The sequence below is a fragment of the Microcaecilia unicolor genome, chromosome 12, assembly GCF_901765095.1.
Source record: "Microcaecilia unicolor chromosome 12, aMicUni1.1, whole genome shotgun sequence".
NCBI classification, from domain to species: domain Eukaryota; kingdom Metazoa; phylum Chordata; class Amphibia; order Gymnophiona; family Siphonopidae; genus Microcaecilia; species Microcaecilia unicolor.
The window spans coordinates 63,932,745-63,960,557 of record NC_044042.1 but is presented as its reverse complement, the minus strand read 5'-3'; the positions used below and the strand labels follow the sequence as shown (position 1 = coordinate 63,960,557).

The 27,813-nt window shown below is 35.9% G+C and overlaps 3 protein-coding genes and 1 long non-coding RNA gene across 5 annotated transcripts; 1 reads left to right on the top strand and 3 right to left on the bottom strand.

The window, feature by feature from the left end:
* Positions 1–965: 965 nt before the first annotated feature.
* HOXB4 (homeobox B4) lies at positions 966–3,320 on the bottom strand. The gene is made up of 2 exons (XM_030221179.1): positions 1,944–3,320; positions 966–1,289 (listed from the first exon to the last, which is right to left on the bottom strand). The coding sequence occupies exons 1-2, from the start codon at positions 2,359–2,361 to the stop codon at positions 988–990; spliced, it is 720 nt and encodes a 239-aa protein (XP_030077039.1). The 5' UTR covers positions 2,362–3,320; the 3' UTR covers positions 966–987.
* On the top strand, positions 2,189–27,543 carry LOC115481797. 2 transcript variants are annotated; one of them, XR_003944006.1, is made up of 4 exons: positions 2,189–2,277; positions 8,934–9,027; positions 11,671–11,762; positions 27,046–27,543. It is a non-coding gene; the product is annotated as an uncharacterized LOC115481797 (long non-coding RNA). The 2 variants fall into 2 exon arrangements; XR_003944005.1 differs by lacking the exon at positions 27,046–27,543 and having other exon boundaries at positions 11,671–12,532.
* HOXB5 (homeobox B5) lies at positions 15,582–17,836 on the bottom strand. The gene is made up of 2 exons (XM_030221176.1): positions 17,148–17,836; positions 15,582–16,559 (listed from the first exon to the last, which is right to left on the bottom strand). Exons 1-2 carry the CDS (start codon positions 17,692–17,694, stop codon positions 16,312–16,314), a joined length of 795 nt encoding a protein of 264 aa, XP_030077036.1. The 5' UTR covers positions 17,695–17,836; the 3' UTR covers positions 15,582–16,311.
* Positions 20,051–22,382, bottom strand: HOXB6 (homeobox B6). Its single transcript, XM_030221180.1, has 2 exons — positions 21,772–22,382; positions 20,051–20,749 (listed from the first exon to the last, which is right to left on the bottom strand). The coding sequence occupies exons 1-2, from the start codon at positions 22,181–22,183 to the stop codon at positions 20,493–20,495; spliced, it is 669 nt and encodes a 222-aa protein (XP_030077040.1). The 5' UTR covers positions 22,184–22,382; the 3' UTR covers positions 20,051–20,492.
* Positions 27,544–27,813: the final 270 nt, after the last annotated feature.

The window sequence follows — 27,813 nt, the reverse complement described above, 5'->3', positions numbered from 1 at the left end:
ACTGTCACTATGTACAGTTATTGATGGGTCTCATCATACAGAAAAAAACAAGAAGGCCCAATCAAAAGAGCTACTGAATTGGAGTAAATCCAAAAGTTTTTATGAAATAATTTGGAATGTCAAAACAATCTCAACAAGAAAAAAAAACGTATAAAGTTCAAAGCTTTTTCCCCATCGGGGCAGTTTTCTTGTTCACGTTATCCGTACAAAATGCACTAGACTGTATTATACACCACAATTATCCTGGATTACAAGCCACAGCTGATATCATTAAAAGTCAGTCGGCATTAATTTAGTATTCACTTTACTAAACTAAACATACTTTCCAGAAATACAGGCCAGATAATTAACTTGGTGGGCCAAAAAAAATTGCGAAGGTTCTTTTAAATTCAACATTTTGTTGGTCAACCTTTATCCCTATCAGTGGTATCATATCCTTTCTCCATATCCACAAGACCCTGTTACAATATTTAGCATCTACTCAGTCGACAGACTAATAATACTGAATACATTTACAACAAGTGGAGAGTAGTCTTTTGCTTTAAAAAAAATTTGATATTGTTGCCAAAATAATAGTGCTTTTTAGATGTCTCAGAAAATGCTTTAATTTTGTGGATGGAAAAAAAAAAAGATTCCAGTTCGTCTAGCAGAAAGGGAGCCTCATTTATTAAAGTGAATGTTGGTTGTGAAGGTAAATGGCAGGCATAAGGTTCATCCTTTGTACCGCAGAGTAAACATGACAAATGGGGCAGAGTTTGGCGTGATTAAAGATGAAAGAAGGATCCATCTTTGCCAAATCTGAAAACTACTATCTACAGCCTTCTTTTAATGGAAGCCACGAAGAAAAACAAAGCTGCACTTTTTGTAGTTTTCCCCTTCTTATAAATATAACAATCCCTTTTTCACATATTGAACATTTCCTGAAAACTGAAGAAATGTGGTTTCCTCTTCCTTGGGGTGGGGGGGGGGGGGGGGGGGGGGGAGGTGTTAGAGGCTGTTGGTACGGCCTTGGGATCCTCCATGCACTTGGAGACTTCCAGTGGAGTTGGAGGGATTAGACCTGATTTTGGTATTTGGCAGCTTGTGGTCTTTTTTCCATTTCATTCTCCTGTTCTGGAACCATATTTTTATCTGCCGCTCAGACAGGCAGAGTGAGTGGGCTATTTCCACTCTACGCCTCCGGGTCAGGTATCGGTTATAGTGAAACTCTTTCTCTAGTTCTAGAACTTGCTGTCTGGTGTATGCGGTGCGAGAGCGCTTTGGTTCTCCTCCAGTGTAATTGGGGTTTACTAGGAAAAAAAAAAACACATAAACATTTGCTATTGAACAGTCTCTCAACAAGTATGTAAACAGTAGTTCTGCTTATCTTATTTTGTTGAAAATGAATCAAAAAGTTAAAATAATGTAATTCAACCCCAGACTACCAGGAAAAAAAATGTTAACACTTTTTTTTTTAAATTAATTAACATATTTCCACTTATCTAAACTGCCCTCTCACTTCATTTATTTATTTGCAGATAACATGCTTCTAAGACTTTGCTATCTGGGTTCTTATTGCATGACATTTGTGATTGCTTAATAATTTGTAATAAGTAATCTCCAAACTTTCTCAAATGTAACACTAAACTAACACACTAAACTTTACTCAATCTGCCAGTTACATAGGAAACAGAAAAAAAACAAACCCCTCCCTCCCCAATTTACGAAAATCCCCAGCAGTAAAAGTAGTTTGCTAGAAATTCGAGGAGGATGGTAAAGCAGACTTCAAAGGCACTTGGCCAAGTTAGTGCAATAAAAATTTATGGAGGATGTAATTATACTGCCCCGCAAACAGGCGATCGTAAATCTCAAACAATGGCTATTTTACAACGGGTGCAATAGCTTTCTTTCAATACTATCAGGTGCTGGAAAGTATAAAGGAAAACACTTTTAAGTTCACTTACCCGTAGTTATATGGACTTTTTTCATCCAGGGATAAACCACTGGCTCTTTGCAAGAGGAACTGGAAGGACTTTGGTTGAGAGAGTTTTGGTTACAAGAGGGTGGTGGACTGGGGGTGACCGATTCACAGTGGGAATTTTGTTCTGAGAGGTGGCCGTGAAGTCCGGTCGGAGGATGGACGTGACTCCTAGGGGAGAGCACAGCTGGCTGTTGTCCGGAGCTCTGACAGGAAGAGTAGGGTTGCTCTGTGCAAGCTGACCGCGGGTACATCGCTCCATGCTGGAAGCTGCCGTCTCGCCTCTGGCTGCTGTAATACTCCGGAGAGTGATTAGGAAGGTAATCATTCTGAGAATATTCTTCGCAGGGTGGAAACTTTGGGTCCACATAGTTGGAGTTGATCAAAAACGAACTCATGGCCATTAATTTCTTTGAATTGCACACAAAATATACTAAAATTTATTCCTATCTCTTACTCGTTTTCCTGTTTCGTAAAACCCTCCTACTTACTGTCAAGTGAACAAAGTTAGGTATCCATGTGACACGCAGAGCCAATGACAAGATGCCCTCCGATTCCCGGATAAGGAAATATGCTCACGACGACCAGAGTCCGGCAAGATCTGCAGATAGTGCTTTTAGCACAATATTTACATATTTCAGTCTGCTGGGGATCAATTTTCTGCTTTGTTTATAGCATAATCTTTCTTTTTAAGGTCAACAGCTCCGATGTAAAGGCAACTACTTAACCTTTCTTTTAACACAAGTCCTGTGTGTGCCTTTCACTGGTTAATTGTAAGGAAAAATGATTTTTTTTTTCAGTAATCTCGCTGCTGTCTTATAAGAATAAATGCAACATCAGATGATACATTATGATCCCTGTAGCCGGTGTTTAAATTTCATTGCTATTGCTGGTGCTGATCGTTAGAGAATGGACTGGACACTGAATACAGGGCAGAGACAAATAGAGCTCGTTTCGGATCGATAAAAAATTCATCAACTAATTCTGGGTACCTAGCATAGTAAATCACATTTAGCTCCTGACTTAGATAACCTATTTTAAAACAGAAGGTGGGATGGAAATCCCCGTGTAGAGATAGATATGCCTCCCTCTCGCTCCGAAGCAGGATTTGTTTTTTTATTATTAAAAAAAAATGTAACTTTAGCAACCGGAAAGTAGCTCTCCCACAGCAAAAACTAATTCTAAAGCCAAATTATTATTATTTTTAAATGAGGTAAGTATAGCTGACGTTTCTAAATGATATTTAAAACAAAGAATACTTCATTTAAGGCTTACGTTGCAATGTAACTTCTGTTTCCCTTCAAAGACACATAGACATCTGCCTTTACATTAAAAAAAAAACAAACTTACTTTTCCCAAACTTAAATTAGGTGAGGAATTTTGACACCATTCCGATGCAGTTCTATGATTTTAGCATCAATAAGGGAATGGAAAATGAAATATGGCCGAATGTTAGTTTAAGTTCCAGACAGATAGGTTTTTTTTCGACTTGAAATTGTGACAATTATCTTGTGAGGCTTTTATGCGAGTCTTTTCTTCTGGGTGAGTCACTGTAGTGTTTATGTCAACTACATATTCCCCTAGATACGAATTTGTGACATCAATCTTCTTAACACAAATTCGGATCTACAGGGTACATATAGAAGACAGATTTTCTCCTTTTGATAGAAATCTTTGAAAAACATTTTAAGGTAATATTTTTATGATTTACATGCTATATACATCAAACTAAAAAAAATTGGCACTTTGGTATTGGAGACAAGGTATACACACATGCTTGCTGAAAAGACAAAATAGCTAATAAAAAGTAATATATGCTGGCACAAACTTTTTTTTTTAATGGGAAATAGAGTGGTATTTCTGGTAAAATAATATTTCCTTGATTAATAGGATCATTTTAAAATATCACTAGTATTTTCAACGCAATAACTATGGATATGAACATTTAGATAATTCGATTCTTAAAACCTGCTTATTCAGGAAGATAGATCTTAATAAATTATTTAACCATGTTGAGTAATATAACTGTTGAAGGCAAAACATAAAAATAAACAGTCTTAAAGAAAGACAGATTATTGTTAATGACAATCTGTTTTTCACACAACCTGAAAAAGTTTTAAAAAGTCCCATTTCCAAAAAAGGAAGGAGCATTTTCAAATACAAAATTACGAACTTTTAAATTCAGGAGAAACTGATATGGAAAAACAATTCTCAAGAAAATATTCAGGTGAGAATCATGTTTTGTACTTTTGTTATTTCCAGAATAACAGCAATCGGATACTAACAAGATCGCTAAATACGAAATAGCTTCACTTTTGATATAGCAAATGTTATATACAACAACCAATGGTAAATTAATTTCAAAGGAAATCTATGGTAGCTCAGTAATTTTAAAATATATAGAATGGAAAACTTTTTAACCACTGTTATAGAAAAGATTGCAAAAGTGGTTTAAACTTAAGAACAACTTTAATAATACATTCTTTCCTTCTAACAATCTTTCAGAATCTAGTGACAAGTACTTCCCTAATATTTCATGCCTATATTAAGGAGTCATTTCTTAAAACTCGATATACATTTACAAAAAAATAGGTGTAACATCTATTCAAACAGTTTCTGCTTTAGTAAAAACTGTAATACACAAAGATCTATCTATCCTTCCAACTCTTTCTTTTATCACACTATAAAACAGAAGCTAAGAAAACTGAGGTCTTCCGAATTGAGAGCTTTTTCACTCACTTTAGAACAGTTTTATTCCCTTGTGACGATTAGGTTCTATCTAAGTTAAACGGCTAATCTTCTCTTGTGCTTTTTGCTAAATTCAAATTAAAAATGGCCTCAATACCTTTAGAAATGAAAACGATTAAACTCTTTTACAAAATAACCTGAAACTCCATGGAAGGTCTTCCTATCTTTTATGCTTAATGTAATCTATTTCAACTGCCTATAGACATTTTTTTTTGGGGGGGGGGGGAGGTAGTGAAACACCTTTAGACAAAATACTATCAAAGAGTAATTATATTGATCACGGTTGAACAGAAGTATTATTTAATATACATACTGGTGTATAAAGACCAATTGTGATGAATAGATAGGAGCATCAGCAGCACCCCTAGCGTTTAGTCCAAATGTTCTCAATCATGACCAGTCGTTTGTAATAAAGTCAGCGCTCCTGAACTTGCGTTTTTACTATTTTTATTATTGCAATAAAAATGTGCGTTTTGGAAGCCTAGAAAGATAAATATATATTTAGCAGAGTTTTTCATTTTCCCTTTGAAAAGCTGGGGCCACCAGAGGAATTGACTCCCCTAACTTGACTGCCCTCCACCCTCGGGTGTTAGTTGTGAGGAAAAGGGGTGGGACTCCCTTTTGTATCATCTAGAGAGCCATAAAAAAAAAAAACAAGCAGAATCGAGACCTTCCACAATAAAACCTAGAGGTAAAAAAAGAATATTAAAAAAAGAACAATGGCAACCTCGGGATGTAAGTGTAAAATCAAGCAGGACGTGAGCACCTGTCACATTACATTTCCAAAGCAAAATACTTTAAACAAGATAGACTTTTTAATCAGTTGTAAACAACTTTATATTGCAGACTTTTAAAACCTTCTCAATAAAGCTCACCCTCGTCTCTTTCTTTATACCTGTATTAAGTCAAGTTCTACAGGTTAGCCGTGTGAACACACGAGAACGTTTCTAGCAGCTCTAGGTGCATTATAATAACTAAACCTACCTTTTACACCAAAAAAAATCTTTCTCCCAGACCCGCAAGTGCACATGCAACGAGTCTCTGGCTACCCGGAAAGCAAACTAATAAAACAATAACAAAAGCAAGAGCAGGAGAACAGAAAGGACAGGGAAGGCACTCCCTCACCGGATATCAGCATGTTATCGTCCTCCTCAGCCAGTTTTTAAGATCGTCTCTTTAAGAGCTCTTTGCTGCATCTCTACAAATATCTTAAAGAGAAACGGCTGTTCCTGTTCCCTGCAGCCAGCAATAGGCCCTTGTGAGCATTTTTGTAGCGGAACCTCTAAGTTTTCGTATTAATCTCATAGTTTGGCAGTCTTTGTTAAACAGCTAGGCGTGTCACGCGTCCCTTCAACATTTTAATATTTCTTAGACGCGCTGACCTGCGTTTCACCCCTCTCCGGGCTCTCCCACTCTTGGCTTCCAGAATACGCTTGCCTAGCTCACTGAGTCATATTGAATTTTGCCCAGGTCATTACTTTGGAGAAAAATGGCACAGGCTGGAATTTTATTCAGACCATCCCCACTGGCTCAAGTTTGCTTCTGAGCAAGTTAAAAACTTTTCAGTTCCATTTACAACACTGCATGAGCTTCAAAATTCGTATTCCTGTGTTTCATTATCATGTTTTTACAATAGATACATTCTAGTTCTTTTTGTTATAATACCTTGCTTACCCACAAAGAAATCTCATTTTCTGTACACTTGTGTCTCCTTTCCTCATAAAAAAATCGGTTTTATGAATAATTTAGCAAAAAACTTAAATCGTAAAATAAAATGGGTCACATTACAATATTTTACAAAACACGGGTAATACTTAAATATTATGTGGGAACAGTAATCCAAAAAAGTATTGCAAATGCTGGCAAATTTTGTACATCTCTTACTGATTGATGTGCGATATAAAAAGATGCCATACTCTTTTTTTTTCCTGTTCTATTTATATATTTCACCCAAAGAACTTCCCCATTCCCCCTGACGCTGCTATTTGTAAATATATTTAAGGATGTAAAAATGAAGCACAAAGAGTTGAAATAAAAGATAGACTTTAGTCTGAAATTGAATGTCAGAATACAGAATTCAGTTAGGGGGTTTTAGAGTGAATTAATATTGAACTTTTAATATAGTCAGATTTCAATACTGTTTAATTATCTATGACTTATGAATTATAACGAAATTGACATGTATGCACAGAAACCTGAAAGCAAATGGGACTAGAACAGTGACTTAAAAATAATAGTATTTTGTTCAAAATGATTATTCTAGGCCTTCTGAAGTATGTCACTTGTCTCCAGAGCATGTATTTTTAACAAAAAAAACATATTGATTAAGATCATGTAGCTATAATCTTGAAATCTGGATTCCAAATTCATACAGTTGTATTAAATGTTAGAATGTACAAATAATATGTTTAGAAGTTGTAATGCCCAGGAAATCTACCAGTTCTCCCCCCCCCCCCCCCCCCACACACACACACACCAGCTACCATTTTAGATATTTTCAGGAAAACTGTTTTATAGACATAAGTTAGTAGGATGAAAGGGATAGTCCCAGAGTATCAATAAACTGGAATGCCCAGGAATAACAGTTAAGAAAACAACAGCTATAAGGCAATACTTTTTCACTGGACTTCATTATAAGCTATCCATTTATAATACCAACTACACATTTTTGCATTCCATCTCCTGCACTACTTATGATAAAGGTTAAACAAAGCTTGTCTATTTTACTACCATCGACTTTAGTATTATCTGGGTTTACTTTTCCTTGGAGAATAATTTATTTTGTATAGCTGCTAGGAGAGTCACTGTAATGTAAAAACCTCTCTTTGGATAAGGTGTACACATACACACACACACACACACATATATATATATAATATTGTTGTGATATTATGGGAAATTTAAACAGGATAGGAAGCATCCTAGCCTTTTGGTTAAGATCAAAGAGCTAAGGTCTAACCCTCAGTTAGCTGTCCTTTTGGCCCAGATTGAGAACCTGTACAATATGGGGGATGTGTTAACACCAGGCTACCCCACCTCATTGGGCACACCAAACCATTTGGACACTGGCCTAACCAGAAGTATTAACCATCCTGTTAAAATAAACAGCAGCACACCTAATGCTCTAAAATGTCTTATTTTGAACCTGAGATTCATAAACCTACTAACTATCGTTTCTTAGATTCAGTGATTAATAATAGAAATTACATTGTTAAATTGGAAATATGGTACAACGTTAGATGTTCAAGCATGGTGAAGTTATATGTTTGTGTTCCTTGTGATTTGGAAAAATCAATGAAGCTATCAGAACGTACAAAATAATGGAAATGCTCTAATTGTTAAATGCCCTTTACAAACCTATAAAGGAACTGGAAGTATCAAAACATAATTACATTTTACAAAAGGAAGCATTATCAGACAGGGGAAATATTAGAATTAGTTAAACATTCGAATTTTAAAGTCTTCTTAGAAAAAGTTGAATGCTTAAACATCTAGGCATGGTGGTCCAAGTAGTTCAGTATCTACAAGGAGTGAAATCACTACAAAAATGTTTGCCTTTGCAGAGAAAAGCGCTTACACAGCTTCTTCTCGCAGTCTGCAGGGACCTTCTTCTAATTGGATTTAATAAATGTGGTTGGTCGGCGTTCTTTCAATTAAATTCTGTTCGGTATTTTCCAAGGTTATCTTTTTAAAAACTAGTTAGAAATCTTTCTGCTCTTCCTCTATACAGACCTTGCCTCATTAATCCGCCTTATTTTCTACCCAGATCACATCTAACGCCCTCATATTCTCTGTGTCTCTCCTTTTCCCTCCCTCTCTCTCAGCTGCTTGCTTTGTAGGAAGTCGATCATACGCATCTATCTCTTACCTCCTATCATTTTCTCTCATCTCTGCCCATAAGCAATTGAGGTACTTCCCCCCCCCCCCCCCCCCCATTTAACACTGACATCCAGCTATAGGTCTGTGAGACACACAGCACTGAGTCACGCACAACGTAAACTTTTGACCCTCAACTTTTTGACCCCTTGAGCTATAATGCTGTACTAACAAGACCCCGAAAGACCATATTCAGCTTCAACGACTTCAGAAAGTAAAGCTTTACAGATTCCCCCTCCCTTTTTTTTAAATACCATTTTAGCATTGTTTTCTTTGCAAGTGAAGGTTTAATAAAAAAAAATAATTATATTTAATACTAACAGTTCGGTAATTTATGGAATTTTTCTTACAGTGTTAGAAGAACAGGAAATTCACTTTAATCCACAGCCGGAGTCATCTAATTTTGAATTATTTCTGTTTTATTTGCCTAATGGGATGTCAAATAGGTGAGTTGTTGTATAGTAAGCTGCTGGTAATTTTGCGCTAGAGGGTCTGGGTGAAGAGTGGGCTTGTATTATCTGGGGAGAGCTGAGGTCTTGCTGTAGAGAAAAGAGCCTGAAACAGAACGATGGAGGCTAAGCTCCTTTTGGCTGTAGCTGCTGATGACTGTGAACTTGGTCTAAAGCGAGCTCTGCTGGCGGTTTCAAGAAGTTACAAGCTACGAAGAGAACAGTGAACATTTCGGTCAAATAGTTTAAGGTCCATTCTTTTGGAAACATGGGCCTAGTGTATTAGAAGGCTTTATACTGGCGGTGTTTGCGGAAAGTAATACTTAAAGAAGGGCCAAAAAAAAAAAAAAAAAAAAAAAAGATTAGCGCCTTCATTTCTATTAAGTATAAAGGCAATCCTTGGCAGGATTAATTTGCCCTGTGCTTGCATTATAAAATGTAAAGGAAGGCAGGGCAAGCTGGACTTTAATGTTAAATAAATAGTTGAAAATAGTGAGGTTATTCTTGTTTTGTTTTGCTGTTATCCCTAGCTAAGGTAAATTAAAACCCTGTTAGTTAAACTCTGATATCTTTTTTAAACCCCACTGTTGCGTTGTATTTTTTTTATATACAGAAAAAAAAAAACATTCAGAGAAGGCATGAAATAAATCCAAAATGGCATATGATTTTATTTGAAATTTTTTAACCACTTGTTAGACTGATACTAAATAAACTGGGAATGGTCCAGTTTTTCTATTTTCAAAACACAATCTTGCCTTAGATCATTTATCTATTAGATGAAAATGCCTTAGAAGTAAGATGTCAGCTAAGAAACTAAATAAGCCTGCTCACATCTTCAGAGCTGTGTCAAGTGTTTTCTAAATAACTGATTTTTTAAATCTTATGTGCGGTATAGTTGCAGTAGGAGGAAACTATATATTTGGCTCAATAAAGTAAGTAGGCCTATTCCTGACTCGATTTTCGAGAGAGAATCGGAATCTAGTGTTTTATCTAGCAAAGAATTGTCTTTCACCTATCCAGAATAATATGAAACCTTTCCGATGGGGGAGGGTAAGCTGAGAGCAATTATAAACAAATATGATGGTTTTAGCCTAGTTCACCCAAATAGGTAAAAATTAACTGAAATTTTGAGCGGTCCCTTGATCCCTCTCCTATCTCAATCCTGTACTGGTGCTGAAACAGTTGTGTATTTTCAAACCTAAATTTAACAAAAAACAAAACAAAAAAAAAAAAGAGAGGATTGAATAGAATGCAGGTTGGCGTGTTTCACTAGTCAAAAAAATATATTTTCTAACATGACTCTAGAGAAGAAGTAATGACGAGTTATCCAGAATTTGGGTTCTTTCAAACCTCCTTGTTAACAGTCAATAAACATGATTAGTTAGTTTTAAAAAAGCAGTTGATGCTGTTGGCAAAATGTGACCTGTAGCCCACGGTGCAGTGTGAGATATGACTATTGTACTTTGATAGAAGCTTTCAGCCTGCTGTATAGAAGCTGTTCTGTACGAGTCTGCTGACCTCCCAGTGATCCCGCTTCCCTATGAATTATTGATGAGATATGAACACTGATTTCTCCTTTCAGTATGCAAACCCCATTATACTGTTAAAATGGCGATTTAATCGTTTAGAATAGCACTGCTTTTTTTCCAACTCATTTGTGTTCCTTCCTTTTCATTTGATTCTCTTAATTAAATCCTTTAACAGATTTTAATCACTTTTTTTTGTAGAAAAAAAAATCAAGCACATCTAGAGCCGTACCAAAGCTGCATCAAGGTTAAGATGATCTAAATGGAATTTAATTATTCTAACTTTATTATTATTTTAGCCTTTTACGCCTAAGGAAATGAGCAACTGAAACATAAGGAAAGAAAAGATATTAAAGTCTGCGTAGATATTGTAAAATGGAGGTAGACAGTGACGCTGAATAACGGAAATGTTTACGATCAGCTTGTATATAGCTAGAAATGATCCCATTCTATTAAAACTACCATGTCCAGCAACTACTCGACCTATTGAAGTATGGCCATGGGGGCCTCAACTAGTGCTTCTAAGATAATTAATCCAATATAACGCAGCAAATAAAGGTATCTGTTAGAAGTGAAAAGTTACTAAAATCAGTTACAACAAGGTATACTGGTGTATATTAATATAAGTGTTGAATATTGCCCCCCCCCCCCCATCGAGATCCATCCACTAGACGTCTGAAGCCTAGAAAACTTGATAAACTATCAACAGCAAAATAGATGAAAGCTCTATAGGAGTAACTTTTCACTCAGCGGAAGAAAAAAATGAGTTATTTACCAGCACATATACTTAAAAAATACAAAAGTGATCAAGAAAAAGTATATACTGCACTAATTTTCTAATTTTTCATGCTCTTTAAAATGGAAATGCTCAGTGGAAGTTATTGAGAGAGTTAATAAAGCCTATTCCGGAGAAAAGAAACAATCCATAATCAATGAAAGAAAGACATGCTATCTTCTATGAAGAAGAGACAGAACTTTTTTTTTTTTTTAGCCTACTTGAAATTATGTCACTAATCTGTAGTGGAGGCACAGCAAACCTTTAAAACAATCAGCTAATGCATTTAGAAATAAACATATCAATAAAATCTATTTTTATCATTTCTGTCCCCTACAGCTGCTGGACAACTAATTGTTCCACTGTCTGATGTGCACTGTTAGAGAGGAAACCGATGAAAAATGAAATGAAAGTCTTCGCCTTTCTCCACGGTCAGATCCTTGTTTTCCTGTTTACTGTCGTTTGCTTCCTCAGCCCATCAGCAGGGAGAAAAATAGTAATAAAAAAATTAGATGACAGGAAGATTCTAAAGCCCTGAACTCTTTCTTCCTTAAGTGGCAGCCAACAATGTAAACCACACAGGAAACAGAAGATCAGTTCCCTCCGATTTGAAATTAAAGGCAGGTTGGAAACATACCATGTTTGCACTTGTGTGGGAATGATTAAGATGTAATATTATTTAATCTATTGACTATAAGACAAATGTTGAAGTAATGACAGTCTAAACATTGTTCTTGGTGTAGATACAAGCCAGTTGCACGAAAGGCACTGCTGCTGATTGTGGTGGGTATGTGGGGAAAGGGATAAGAGGGGTTTACCTGTGATTTTGGCAAAGGGAGCAGTAGAATTTCTTAGGCAAGAATAATACAAGAACTTACAAATACCAAGTTATTGTTTTGGGCATAGGGCCCTCTCTTCCTAAAACTTTTAATGTCATTGGATAATTTCTGGTTTAAATGTTTTAATGTCAAAGATACAAGTAAATGAGGAATTTGTTGATATCATTAGAAGATGAAATATCTGATAGCAATATTATGCAAAATGCTGTGTCCATACTGATCAGTATTAATAAGGATGGGGTCGAGCAAAAGTTATTCTACAACTTAAAGATGTATTCCTCACACAAAAAGAAAGATTGGTAGATAGGTTTTCTGAATATGTCTTTAAGAACTGCCCAGAAGCTTTTGTGCTTTTGTATTATTTGCTGTGTTTGTTGTTGGAACTGAGACGAAGTAAAATAAAGAATAAGCTTGAAATATTGTAGACCTGGCAAAAGTGTGCACACTACTCTCACCTGGGATGTTAATTATATTATTCAGCAGTTAGCATATTAAACAAGTCTGACAATAATTAAATTATTTATGTGGGCTTTAAGGAGATGTTTTATTAAGGGTACTGCTGGGCAAAACTTGCATTAGTTTTATTAACAAAACTCCTTATTGTCAATGGGGGAATTACTAGCACAAAACTTGCTGCATTTTTTTTTTCAGTGAAACAAACTAGTACTATAATTACCATAAATCCAACCCTAAATTCCAAAGTACACTTTAAAAACTTTTTATTTTGATTCATGAAGACCTCAAGTGCTGACTGTTGCAAAAAAAAAAAAAAAACCCACAAAACAAAACAAAAGAGAAAAATCAGTATGGTACTAATACAAGAAAGTTCTTATTTTAGACTTTTTCAATAAGTGAGGCTTGGCAGCACATTTAACACTACAGAACAGACAAATAAGAATAGGAAAACATAACTGAAGGTAGTCAATCACCACCCCATTTTCTTTCATTGATAATATAAGCATATATTTCCTAAAGATGAAGTCATACAAATATTTCATATACCTGACATATGTATTTTATTTTTCAGGCAAGTTAGAAAAGCAAAGGTTGACCTAATTAAAAAGGACCAAATGTGTTTCAGTACCCAGATTTATGATATAGAAAATAAATACATCCCTATAATATGAGTAAATATTAACTTATTTCATATTATACAGTCATATTTAAACAGTCATATCTCTCTCCCAGTCTATCTAAAGGAATTAAGATGTAGTCTAAGCTTTGTAAACAAGACAGGCATGTGTCCTTCAAGGGCCTGACTTACTAAGCTTTCCCCCCCCCCCCCCCTATTTACACATTTACTAGAAAAGGTGTATTAACAAGTAAACAGTAAGAAGTCTCCATTCCAACCTATCTGTCATAAACATCATACAGACCGATACAAAGCTTCTTTTCCTGTAATATTAATGAGTGCAGGTATAATGAAAATATGTGCAATCCTTAACATAAAGAGTTACAGGCCTTTGCTGAAGAAACATTCAATGTTAACTTTATCTTAACATTCTAAATAGGATGGAAGAAATCCTAAACATGTTAAAAGTTTAAATATAAAAGAACTGACTCTAAAGTTTTACTTAAGCACTCATTCTATGGTAAAAGATATGTGGTTTCGAACTTGCCCGTTTGGGAAAGGTAGGGTGTCTCCATTCAGTATATAAATTAGCTTTCCTGTTATTAAATGATGAATAAACTGGATGGTGGATGCTGATTCCCTACAAAGTACCCAAACTAATAGAAGATAATAGAACATCAAATTTCGGCGTACTACGTTTCAAGACACAGAAAGGAGAGCTTGCAGGTTTAGTTTCAGCCTAGATAATAGTAAATCTAATAGACAATCAGGGTAACCATTTAAAAAAGAAAAAAGTTATGGTGGGGGGAGGGGAGCAGAAATTAGGCAACGTTGCCTATAGCATACAATATAATATGCACAAGATAAGCCTAATTTAATTGGAAGGTCACTACCTTAGCAAGTATATAAGTTCTTCCCTTAGTAGTACCTTGCTCTAAAGCATGCATTCCCCCCAAGCAAACTTTCATGGATAGATTAAAGTCTGCAAGGAAATATTTATTTATCTTTACTTCCTGAACTAGCAGGAATTTTATAAAATGTGCACGTTCCTACTTCTGGGCCACAAAGCATTAATTAAGCCAAACAAAACAGAAAATTCAGAGGATGTGAGAATATAAAATCTTTCAAGTGTCGAGATATTAATAGAACGCCTCTCTTCCCAAAAGCAGTTTCTAGTCATTAACCTTAAAAGTAATTTAAGCAGATACTGGACTTACTTTCAGGAGCATGGACTACTGTTCCCCTGGACTGAACACTGGACCAATAAAGCAGCGACACCAGCAATCGCTAGAGTTTATCTCATCTGGAAAAGTGCTAACCCATTTCTATCCTTTTCAAGCCAAACCGAGCAGTTAAAGTGTCACTTAACATTCTAGAGAATGTGAAATATATTGTACATTGTCAACTCCCCAAAACCATAAAACTAACTTTATAGACCTCACGTGACTTTTGAGAGCCAGTGAGGGGTATCTGTCTGAGGTCTTGGCGATTTTTACGATCTAACTTCTAGATAAAACCCTATTCATTTGACATCTAAATGTCATACCCACTTTTGGTATAGTTTACCACTGGTTAAAAAAACACACACACACACAAGGCGAAGCGAAGAGTTGAGCTTGGATCTGGCCAGTCAGCTCACATTCCTTATTTTTTTTTCCAAAGAAGTACCTAACCAGTGGGGGATTAAGTTGGTAAGTTTGTAAGATCCAACTTTACTTGATACAATCATAACCTAAGCTATATTGTAATACGCTAATGTCAGTCATTTTGTCAATGGATAGACAGCAGAATAACATTCTTTGCATCTTTAAACTATCTATAGTGGACATTAAGCATCCCGTTCGGTATCAGTATTGCAGAATTATAACTAGTTAAGTTGAATCTGCGCATAGAGTGATAATATAGGGGGAAATGTTGTTAAAACACAAAATAGATGGCAAAACCGTAGCTGACAGATGCAAGTTTTATTTGCATGTTGATAATATAAGGATCTATTTGCTTTGCAGAGATATTAGAACATTTCCGAAAGGTTTTGAGTAACTTTACTAACTCTGTAAGACTTTTATTTACGTGGTAGTCTTTTTCATTTTTCTGCTGCACAATATTGCCAAAGGGCTTTGTTTGGAAACTGTGCTAATTGCAGCCTCCTTAACTTATCCCTTTGCCCACTTGTTCTGCAGTGTATACTTTTATTAATAGCGAAAAGTTTGCAGCTGTTAAAAAAAGAGGTGTGAAGCGGCAGGCATCATGCCCAGTGACTGCTGACAACATAGTGAAACTCTCTCTATGTACATAGAGCACAGCAAACGAATATTTAACGTGCAAACAGAATATATAATACACAGTCATCAGCCATGTTGGATTGGACAAACGTTTATTTTTTTTACTTTAATTAAAGCTACAAACAAATACAAAAAGCTTATTGGCAAAATACTAGCAGGCAGCCAGACATGACAGATGCCGTTGTACACATAACATGTCATCCACCCTGCCAACTACAACCGTCTATTGCTCACATCAGAATTGTCATAAAAATATTTACAAACATTGGAACATGCGAATGATGATTCCAATTTTATACAATTTTATTGAAAGGTATGCACACCCATGAGCAGATTGAAAATCAGTTTGGGCTAGACAGCCTGGCCTGGCGTTTGAGGTAAAAATCACAGACTTGACATTTGAAAGACAAAAGATACTAGAACCTTTTTTTTCCCCCCTTTGCTTTTAACATTGCAGGACTGCTCCTGTTTAGGCAGAAAGGTTGACAGCTGTAAACCCCCCCCCCCCCAAAATAAAAACGTTATTTGTTACCAATTATAAATAAGTTATTACATTTAAGAGCTCAGATAAACATGCTCACACAAACATTTAGAACACCGACTGGCACTGAGGGCATTTGGAAAAAAAAATGACAAAATTGGGGGAAAAAACGCAACATGAAGAATGTTGTGTTAGAAGTACCACAGTAGTTGTTTCAGACATTAACAACATGCCTACAAGGTGCCTGACTGCAGAGTGCTCGGGAACTCTGCTACTGCTCCCCTAGTTCAGACCCCCTTCTTTAATTTATGGCTGGAAGGCGCTGCCTGCCGTGGCTAAACTCATACTTTTCAGTTTGTTATCTTTCTTCCATTTCATTCTCCTGTTCTGGAACCAGATTTTGATCTGCCTTTCGGACAGGCAGAGGGCATGAGCGATCTCTATTCTCCTCCTCCGAGTCAGATACCTATTGAAGTGGAATTCCTTTTCCAGCTCCAGGGTCTGGTAGCGGGTGTAGGCTGTCCTCGCCCTCTTACCGTCTGGTCCTGTCATATCTAAAGAACACCAACAACATTTTAGGAAGGGAGTATGTTACCAGGCATTGCAATTGTGGATACTTCCTGTGTTTTCACATTCAATGTGTGTGTGCATGTCAGATACCCAGAACTTAAATGAAAAAAAAAAAATAATAATGACAAGAAACCTTGAGTGCTATATTTATTTTTGCCTTCTGCATTTTAGTCTACCAGGCTTGATCTGATTTGATTTCATAATGGATATAGTATAAGAATTTAATAGAAAATTTAAAAAAAATGTCGACTTTCAATGAATTTATTTTTTTCTGTTAGTTCCTAATTCTTCCATTTTCCTATTTTACATATTTATTCCTATTCCTTATTTAAACGATTTTTATAATATGCAAATCAGAGAATAAAAGCAAGCCATGTATGAAGGCCAATTTATCTTTAAAAACTACATTTGTGTGTTTGTGTATTTTTATATATATATTACACAATCACGCATACGCGCGCAAACACACACACAATTGCATGCCACGGGCTGCATATGAAGCGTGCTGTAAATGATTTGTTGCCATTTCGGACTATTCAGCTAAAAGAGAATGAAAATAAAAGTAGATGTACCATGGCTAATATGAAGCTTCCTCATCCAGGGGAATATCTGTGGTGACTGCCCGTCTGTTCCTGCTGTGGATGGAGCGTTCGCTTCGGTTTCTGTCCTGGGAATGCTGCTCGTTCTCTGGGTGCTCTCTTCGGTTTCAGAAGACGCGCTGGTTTCATCTATTTCTGTGAAATTTGTGTTGGAACTGCCAGAAGTAGCTGGATCAGACGGGGAGGAGGCGGGTTTGCCTCCATGGCTTTCGCTGTTGGAGCAGGGTAAAGACTCGGGAGATGATAAGGAGCAGCTAGAAGCTTGTCTATACCTGTTCTCCTGACTCGGTGACGGGAAGCGGCGGGAGTTTTCCGCAACTGCCTCAAAGTGGCTAGAGGAGGCTGAGCGGTTGATGCTAAGGTCCATCCCATTGTAGTTGTAGCCATAAGAGCTGGAATGCATGGTGCTTGAATCTCTGTAAGACCCGTTCAGAGAGCTGCTAGTCCCATAATTTAGCAACTGATAGTCCGGGCCATTTGGATAGCGCCCTGAGAACGAGTTTACAAAGTAAGAGCTCATTTGGGTTATTTTGGAGGGCTTGATTTGTGGATCGTGGTCGTTATAACCCTGTGCTTCACGATTTATGATGTATTAATGAATTATAGCAATCCACTGTACTTCGTTTTGCTATGTATGCGGCCAAATATGGGGGGTGGGGGTGCGTTTGGGAATCACGTGCTTTTGTTGACCAGTCGTAAATTCTCACTGATGACCTCAAGAGGTAATTCATGCTCTATGGTTACAAATAATGACGATCTGAGATCGTTAGGCCCAAGTCAAAGCTAGGCTTCCGAAAAAAAAAAAGAAAACGAACTGGTTCCTTGTTGGCGGACTGCGCCACCTACTGGAAGTAAAATTTGTAGCATTCAAAAGAAAGAAAAGCACCCATGCTAAAACACACACACACACACACACACACACACATACACAAATTTGTTTAAAAATTACACTTTAAATTTCACGCAGGTTTAAAGGAATTTTGAAATTGCTATGCATTTTCTGATTTTACTTTTTGAAAGGAGCTCACAACATATCCACTAAAAGCATTTTGATACGACGAAACAATTCAGATTGAATAAGATTCATTTTAGTTCTCTACTTATAACTGTTTTCGAGACTTAAGCGCTGTTGAAAAGCTGAATCCTGGAAGATGAGACCTGTTTTAAGAAACACAAATGGATCGTACACGTATTTGGATATAAAATGACTCTACAAGTTTGATTTTAAAATACTCCCCTCTGATTGTCTGCTAAACTTTGAGGTGTATTTTTGAGTTCTGAAAACGACAATGCACATCGCAGCTTGTGAAATAAAACTGTACATCTTTGCATTATATTGATGTGTCGAATATTCAGACATATCCATAACAGGAATGTAGCTCTTTCAACTGGAATAACAGTCCTTTCTTCTAATCCAGATAAAGCTATTTAGCAGTGTAGCCCCCTCCCCTACTCTAGCCAGTATTTCTAGTGAACTGTGCCTGCTTCAGCTCTGCTGTTTTCCGGACAGTTCAGGAATTTGAAATACTTATCTGCAAGTCGTTGGGAATTATGCGCCATATTGAAAGTGACATATAATTATAATAATTATGGGGCAATGAAAAGAATGACTGTGAGAGCCCACAGCTGTGCAGTTTTAACATGAATTCCTTTAAAAAGTGATTTTACATTTAAGCAGCTTCTGACATAAGGAAATGAACACAAGATCATTTTAGCGGCTACGATGTATGGGGTATGACTATGGTTTAAAGGAGAGGCAGCAGGTGCAAAGGAGATTAATTTTACGTCAAACATGTTATCACGATAAAGTTCATAATAATTTTTCGAAGAATTTTTTTCTCCCTCAGTCTGAACTCAGGTCTTTGTTAAGCATCTAGGCCTAAAAAAATGTAAAAGGAAACTAGAAATGAAATATATTCCATTCAAAATGTTTCTACATATCCCACGTCTCCTTTTCCAAACAAACGAATTGTTATTAAGACATGTATCAGTGAACTGTTTGCTTATTTTTGCAAGTATTAATGATAAGGTGTTTTAAGTATACTAATTTGATTTTAGAAATTAACACATTTGTTTAATACAAGGTTCACACTTGTTTATATCAAGTCCCCTTTCCCTTCCCTTTCCTTTTAAAACAAAGCTCAGCTTTGCTGAGTACTGTTGGAGGGAACATTTTTATAACCTTTTTCTTAATAACATGCTTGTAGTCAAATTACTATTCCTTGCACCTGCTGTCTCTGGTTTTAACAATATCCATACCCTCCTCCTTAAAAGTCTAAAACGTGATATTAAAGAACTGTAAAAAAGTAATATTAGGCAAAAAAAAATAATGTCTTTGGAATATTAACATTTATTTTCTGACTGTATCATATATCTAGCTATCTACCTATCTATCATATACTTAGTGTATCTCAATGTGACTCACTTTGAGTTACTGCTAGAAAAAAAGGTGTGAGCTAAATCCAAATAAATAAATAATGTGGATATGTATGTATGTATGGAAATAAGAACAAATATGCTTAGGTTCCATCAAAGCCATCCTATCAACCTTTGGTGCTGTAAATATGTATGAAAAATTCAACATATTACAGAAAAATGTTAAGACAAAGACATTCTTGATGCAAAGACTTACATTGAAGAGCAAGTTCAATGTAAAAAAGGAAAGTTACATTTTTCTTCTAACTGTAACTTTGTAACTTATCCTTTCCTAATAGTTTTTCAGGTCTCCTTCAGCAATGCTTTCTCAACATGTAGGAAATATGTTGGGGAACATACATAGAAATAAACTGGCAGGTGAAGGCAGAATGCATTTATTGGAATACTTCATTGTTGGTACTTATATACAAACTACAAGCACAACAAGTACAAAATTAATCAAATACTACTTTTAGCATCTGTCCTTGTATTGGGTAGTACTAGTCCCTTCAATATGTTTAAAAATGTAAATCAAAAATTTACAAGACCCAAGGTTCATTTATTAACAAAAAAAAATCTATAAGTCAAGTCTGCATGAACACTTTACAAAATGAAAAAAAAAACAGGAAGATCAAAATGGCACAAGAACTGTAGGACTTTAACACATAGTTAACGAAGAACAATTGAAGTCACTGACACAAACGGTGGAAAACACAAGTAATCCACTTGAAGGAATGAGGAGAAAATTCAGCAGATGCAGGACAGATGCCTGACAAATACTAAAACATAACTGAAGTCTCTGGTCTGAAGCCTGGTAAGGGCTACTGTCCTCATTTCACTTTTACCAAAGCAGTTAGTTGGGCGCCTCACACCTCTTCCTAATTTCGTTCTTTCGAGGTGTAATTACTCCGCTCTCTTCTCTTCTTCCTCTGTGCTCGGATGTGAGGAACTGAGTACTTTATTTTCCTTTTTCCATTTCATCCTCCGGTTTTGGAACCAGATTTTAATTTGTCGTTCTGTTAGACACAGTGCATGTGCTATTTCGATTCGGCGCCTCCTGGTCAAGTAGCGGTTAAAATGGAACTCTTTCTCCAGCTCCAGCGTCTGATAACGGGTGTAGGTCTGTCGGCCTCTCCTGCCACTGGGCCCAAAGGCTGAACCTGTTACACAAAAACATGAATTAGAAGAGACAGATCAATTTAAATGCACGGCAATGGCACTGCAGCCTTTCACTGCCTCATAGTGTAAAAAAAAAAAAAAAGTTCTGCTTTGCCTTTCTCTGCAATATCCCCCATAGGCAGAAGGGACTTAAGACAGCACGTTCTATTTCTGAACTATTTAATACCTCCTAAGGCTGATTTCTACCTGGTTAAGGACAGAAAGATATAGAAAGAGAGATTGATTGACAAGCGATTTGACCAGTCTGTGTTTCTGGATCTGACTTATTCCTATCTGTAAAATCAAAAGGTGTTCTTCTTTTCTTGCTACTGGTAACAATAATGGATTTGAGCATTTAAGGAATAATGACGTGTATCGATCTGCAAAACTCTGTACATTAAGGGTCTGGACACTTATGCTGTGGATTAATGGACATCAATTTGGACCGTAAAAGGCAACAAATAAACATCTAAACATGGCGACTGTTACCTTTGTGATGGACGAGACAGCACTTAAACTAGTATATCACCAGAAAAGTCTCTTCAGGGAGGTATTCATTATTTGACAATTTCATTACAATAGTTATCCCAGTTCAAATGGTTAGTACCTTCGAAATCATGTCCTTTAAATTGGATAATTTAAAACATACTCCCCTCCCCACTTAAATTGTGTGTGCTTGTATGTAGGTTCGTGTAATAAAATAGATCATATTACCCACATATAAGCTAATAGGTATATCCAGGACAAGGAGTTGCAGTTTTAACTTGTTAAAGGGATCAAACGTTAAAAACTGTTAGTAAGTTCTGGAAGTGGGAAATAAAATATATAAAGTCTCCCACTTCCAGAACTTACTAATAGTTGTTAACATTTGATCCCTTTAACATATATATGTGGGTAATATAAACTTTTCATGGCTCTCCTGTGAATGACCATTATTTTTTTATTATTATTATTGTAGTTTATTTTTTTATAGCTTTCTGATTGTTATATAAAGATCAAAGAGAAAGGAAAAGAACTAACTTACCATTACAAGAATTCATTCTCTGCATCCAGGGGTAGACCGGTGTGGAGCACTTCTGTTCCTCACTGTCTCGAAAAACTGTTTTATTTTGCTCGCAATCCGACTTCCGTTGGTCCTGATTAAAAGGAATCTGATCATCCAGTGCTGAGATTGTACAAGAAGGTTCCTTTTCTCTGAAATAACCAGCTGTCCCATAGTCACAAGCTGCTGTCCGACTGTAAGCACCGCTGGTTTGCTGATAATAGGAGGAGGATGGGTAACCTTTCTCTTGGACTCCAGTAGCCCCATAGGTAGTGGGATAGTGCCTTAAAGGATCCGCATATCCTGAGGAATATAACGGGATCTGTCCCAGTAAGGTTTCCTGCCCACCGGGCAGAGTCACCGGGAAAGTGGAGTTGACAAAATAGGAACTCATTGGGAGGAGGTAGCGTCCTTCCCTGGCTTTATGATTTGTTGTGTTTTATAGTCCAAGTGGTTTAGCTATTAGTAGTTTATCGGAGATTGGGTTTTAGCTGAAGGGGGATGGCCGGGTGCCAGCGAGGGACAGAAGGAAATAGAACCATCTGATCATGGACTGACCAATAGCAAGAGTCTTAGAAAGCAAAATAGCACCCATGAGGGGCTTCCATTGCATTAGGGATCCCCATAACAAACCGTCTACCTTTTTTGAAAAAAAAAAAAAAGAAAGAAAGAAAAGAAATGCGCTTAACCAAATAGTATTATGTGAGAACTAAAAATCCAAATCGTTTGAAGCTTTTAAACACAGGAAAGTTCTCTGTGGCAAAAAAAAACACATATTTCACCTTTTGTAATTGTCCCCCCCCCCCCCCCCCAACCCCGCTTCCTCTTTATAGCACAATTAGAACTGTGATAGGATTTTCAGTGATAAAACATAGGTTTTATAAATATTATTCTGTTTAGTAAAAACAGCTTTCATCGTTTTTAGTCTACTCGTTAGAAGTCCTTTTTAAAGTAACTTTCACGTAAGCGGTGGAACTTCTCCCCTTGAAATCTTTTAAAATTACTTTTCTTACTTTTTCTTTTGATTTGCTGAAGTATTTTTATACAAAAAAAAAACATTTTAAAAATTCTCTTCATTTTCTCATATTTTCTGTATGCACAGAATTGTGCCCTCTTGCGTTTTAATTTTACTATCAGGATCTGTCTGGGACACATCAGGGTTAAAGGCTGCATTCTGTTATGGCCAAAAGCTAAAGAATGTGGTTATTGATTGGCACACGGAGCTACGTTTAAAACGGGAAGAGTTTTCAGTAGGCGACCCGTTTCAGTTGCTTTATGAATATTTAAGAATGTTTAAGAATTATGATGTCCCTTACATGCCTAATCATAATTTCCTTCCATTTGTGTCGGAGGTTTGATTAAGCAAGTCAAAATATGATTTTTTTTAAATCAGTATGCTTATACTCTTTATTTTAACCTGGAAATATTGAAACATTTTGACTGAGCAGTCTGGATTATGTTATTTTTTTATTTTCGAATATTTTATTAAACATTTACCTAAATATGCATTCAAGTTTCAAAGTTATAAAGTTTATAGTATGCATCGATCTGCCAATTTGTATGAACAGAAAGACTGGTAGATATAGCGTTTGAATGTCGCTGGTTATATCGGATAACTTCTCAGATACTTTTATTTTGGTGGTCAAGAAAACAAATATAGAAAGCCCGCTGAATCTTTACCAATTCAGCATTTACTAGTCTGGAAATTTATAGAGATAAATTATTTGGAAAACTGTGCTTGGATTGAATAAGCCAAGATTATGTCAGGCATTCCTTGAACTGGCCATCGCAATAAACCTAACACTTATAATTCAAGGAAAAACATGAGAAGGAAGTAGGCTTTCCCCAACTGACAGGTTTCTATTATATTTATTCTTGCAGAGTTTTCCTATGTGTATGGATTGGACCCAGAGCAATATACATCTACTTCAGTGCCACAAAACAGAATAGAGAGAGTTGAGCTGTACAATAGGAAATGGATTAGAGGTCGAATGTACTATTTTGAAAAGAAGTCAAATGCAATGTTGAATAAAGTTGTTCCAAGTCTCTCTCTCTCTCTCTCTCTCTCTCTCTCTCTCTCTCTCTCTCTCTCTCTCTCTCTCTCTCTCTCTCTCTCTCTCTCTCTCTTGTCTGGCATTCTTTTAAGTAGAAAATGACACCGATCTGACGAGAACGTTTCCTTACCTGAATGTGTTCTTGAGAGTTTACATTCCTGATAATTACTGAAATAGCTAGATACATGCAATAAATAATCCACTATTTTGTTCTTGCTGTAGTTTAAAGAATAGTGATTGATTCGAAAAGGTACATTTAACCATATTGTTGTTCAGCATCCGCTACAAATGTACTCTTTTTCAATATTTCTTTATGTAACTGACGTACGTTTACGGGCCTTAGAACTATATATATAATAATAAAACTTCAATGGAATAACCGAACCCGCTTCCTGACAATTCTTTAAACTTGTTTTGATTTTCTGTGATATTTTTTTTATATGCAAAGAGGACTTTTCTGGCATTTACCAATATAAATACCAACAAGATCGAAGTTGCTAAACTTTAAACTTAGCTATAAATTTCGGAAGCCTCGTTATAAACCTCTGGACTTTCCTAGTTTTGTGTACAATACAGATGTCTAAATAATAAAGAGTGATGTTCCGGATTTCTTATGAACGTGTGCTCTTAAACAGATCATTTAACGATTTAGATAGATTTCCAGCTGTAAATTTGGCGATTGTTTTCTGAACACTCATTAGAAGGCTTTGGGCTCAAATCTCCGCAGAGACTGCCTGTTCACTCTTTGAACTGCAAAACAGGCTTCTGGGCCTCTTACTGCACATTTTCATGCAGCAATGCAAACCCTAGGATTTCTCGCTTACATTTCCCCCCCCAAATTATAGTAAAACCAAATGAAATAAAAATAACAAATGCATTTAAGATTTAAGAAATGTAAATTGGATCACAATAATTTACTTAGGCAAATTCTATCAAGAAATTTGAACACACATGAACTTAAAATCATATTTCACAAAACTGTATTAGCAATTCATTATAGCATAATGTGTGTCCTTTTGTGTAGAATCTAGCCAAAACTGGGATTTTTTTTTTAGGCTCAGTTCGAATTCTTTGTAGACAAGTGAAGTGACAACACAGCAGGCATCCTCAGAGGTCTTACTGCAGCAATAAAACCAGCTAACACTAACAACCTGGATAAAAGCTCTTTCATTCTGAATTAGAAATAAACCAAAGAAAAACACGTCTGAAAAAAAAAAACTGCAAACTGAAAATTCAACTTTCCTTAAGCTATGTGACACATTAGAATTATCATTACCACATTTGGAATAAATAGCTCCTTTTTCAAGTCAAATAGCTCCTGCATCCAGTATCTAAAACTTTAATTTCTGCCCATTCAAGTTTAATTTACCTGACTTCCTGTGCATTGCATAATAACCTTGTTAATGGCTACCTGAAAAGTTACCACAGTAATTTGCCATTGTTTCCATAAAAGAGTTTGGCTAATAATTAACAAAAAAAAAGACCTCACGAAAGTAAATATATATACACATTACCTTATTTCCGCAAATGAGGCGATTAACGCAGAAATAGCAGAGGAGAATAGCTGCAGGGTATACAAACAAGCCACTTCAACATATCAAGCGGCACAGACTTTTTACAGCAAAGTTTTAATCTGAGCCACACTGAGAGTTGGAATAAGATGAATTATGAAATGTAGCAAATTAATTATGTTTCAAATCGAAAATATGAAATAAAGACGTCTGACTACAATAACCAGAGGCGGCCGCTTCTCCAAGCAGTACAGCAAATAATCCGCATAAACCTTTTTGCCAACAGATACGCCTTGTCCTTAAAAGAAAACTACGTAATTAAAAGAGACTTACAGTTCTGCCTGGTGGGCAAGATACAGTACCATACTTTCCCAGACCTATCGCTCAGACAAATCAGGACCGACCCTGAGAGCTGTACAAAATCTCACCTTTCTGCCCTTTTCCCCCTACGCTTTTATGACGTTTGCATTACAGTTTTGTTCCTCTGTTTAGAACGTATTTGTGACAAATGCCTTCCGTCCTTTAAAGACAAGAGCTTCAAAGGCGAAATCTGCAGTGTAGAGCAATGAGAATATCGGCGTTTTAGCCTTGTTTTAATTTAATAATTTTATTTTCAAATGTTAAAGTGGCAAGATTCATAGTAAAACTGTCAAAGGGAGAAGGAAAACTAAACAGTTTCCGGAGGAATATCTTGAAACCCTGGAGGGCAAGCCTCACGGCTTTATGTTTTCGACGGTAGATGGCAGCAGATAGCATACATTTGACACGAATCTGAACTAGAGTCAGTCATAATGAGTAAGGTATAAATAGAAATTGAATTTTCGTTTTGAAATATAAACAATAACATGAAGTACATAGAGTAAGAATTGCTCAATTATCAAATTATCTATAATATTAGCAAAGCATTAAAATTTCTTATTAAAAAATAAACAAATAAATGTAGACACCACAAAGCAAACATAAAAAGACAAATAGACATCTATCTACTTTATTCTACAAGTGGTTACAACAAAAATTGCTTAAGGTAAATATAATTAAAGATTTGAAAAAGTTAGACATTTATAATATTATTATTCCTGAAATATAAACAGTTCTACTCTTGAATATATTTATATTAGCTTTGTATATTAAGATGATTGTATTACTATATTAATGTTGTTTAATATATATTTACTGAATATTCTATTTCATTTCATACAACGTCACTGCTATTTAACCAGCTAGTTTCCAAACAATATACTTCTGAAAATTTCGATATAATTTATTTTGTAGTTATTGGTCAATGTATCACTTAAATCTAGAAAGAAGCGTTAAGATATTTTGATTTGGCAAGCATAATCTTCTCAAGAAAGACGTTCAATATTTTTATTTAATATCTTGTTTTCCATACTGATTTCATAAAGTTACCTAAATTGAGTAAATACACATGAAGGTTTGAATTACCAAGTCTCACCTAGAAAAAGCATACCTATATAGAATGTGCTAAAATGATCTTAGATGGAAAAAATATGTAAATGTTTATTTGCTTGTTTTTGTACAATAAACTGTATTTTCTGATATTTATCCTTATGCAATCACGCAACATGCTTAATATTTATAACGTTAGTCCATTTTTATATATATTCTTCTACTATTATCCCTTTAAATTATCCAATAATTTTGAGATTTCTTTTCTTTTCTTTTTTTTACAGTGTACAAGCTACCGTTTCACCAGGAATGCTATGAACTGGAATGCTATCCCCTTGAAACATTCCACGTAAATATGACCCTAGAGAGCAACACAAAATTCAACTGGCCGCAGCACAAACCTCACCAAAAAATAAAGAATCTTTGAAAAGAGACAGATTGGCGACATCATTCTGCTGAGGAAAAAATCAACTTCTACGAATGTTTCTTTCTTTTTTCTTTTTTTAAACACAGCGTCACAATTAATCCTCACAGAGGTTTTGCTGTTGACCCAAACATGCAAACATTTCCTTTTTCTTAAACAAAAAGATTGGGTACCGTCAGTCATTGTAAAAACAGTGATTTGTATTATTGCTTTCTATGATAACCCTGCAGAATCTGAAATTTGAATATGTTTACTTTCCTGAGCTAGGCTGGAGAATTGAACAGATTCCTGCTCTTTATTTTGACTTTATATATGCTACAAACAAACATTTATTGAAGAAACATTCTTTTCCTTACCTTTAAAGTCCATTGCTTAGGGTATAAGAAGGAAACAAGGAAAAGGAAGTTTGTTTATATTTAGTTGACAAATATTGTCCCAACCTGATAGCCGTCGCTTCCCTCTCTGACTTGTAATAGCTTCTTGCATTTCTGTCATTTGCATAGAAAATGGAGTAACTTCCCTCTTTGAAAAATGATATCAGCTTCCAGAACGAGCAGCTTCTCCATTTCCCCTCCATTACTACTGAAATCCCAAATCAGCAGGCAAATTAACACAGGTATAAAATATT

What these genes read in the sequence shown, in the direction of transcription:
- HOXB4 (XM_030221179.1), bottom strand. Translation starts at nt 2,361, where the DNA reads ATGGCCATGAGTTCGTTTTTGATCAACTCCAACTATGTGGACCCAAAG. An exon ending in AAAAGTCCATATAACTACGG is followed by an intron (nt 1,290 to 1,943) that starts GTAAGTGAACTT and finishes TTTTTTTCCTAG; the next exon opens with TAAACCCCAATTACACTGGA.
- HOXB5 (XM_030221176.1), bottom strand. Translation starts at nt 17,694, where the DNA reads ATGAGCTCTTACTTTGTAAACTCGTTCTCAGGGCGCTATCCAAATGGC. An exon ending in GAAGCTTCATATTAGCCATG is followed by an intron (nt 16,560 to 17,147) that starts GTACATCTACTT and finishes GGTGTTCTTTAG; the next exon opens with ATATGACAGGACCAGACGGT.
- HOXB6 (XM_030221180.1), bottom strand. Translation starts at nt 22,183, where the DNA reads ATGAGTTCCTATTTTGTCAACTCCACTTTCCCGGTGACTCTGCCCGGT. An exon ending in GAGAATGAATTCTTGTAATG is followed by an intron (nt 20,750 to 21,771) that starts GTAAGTTAGTTC and finishes TTTGTGTAACAG; the next exon opens with GTTCAGCCTTTGGGCCCAGT.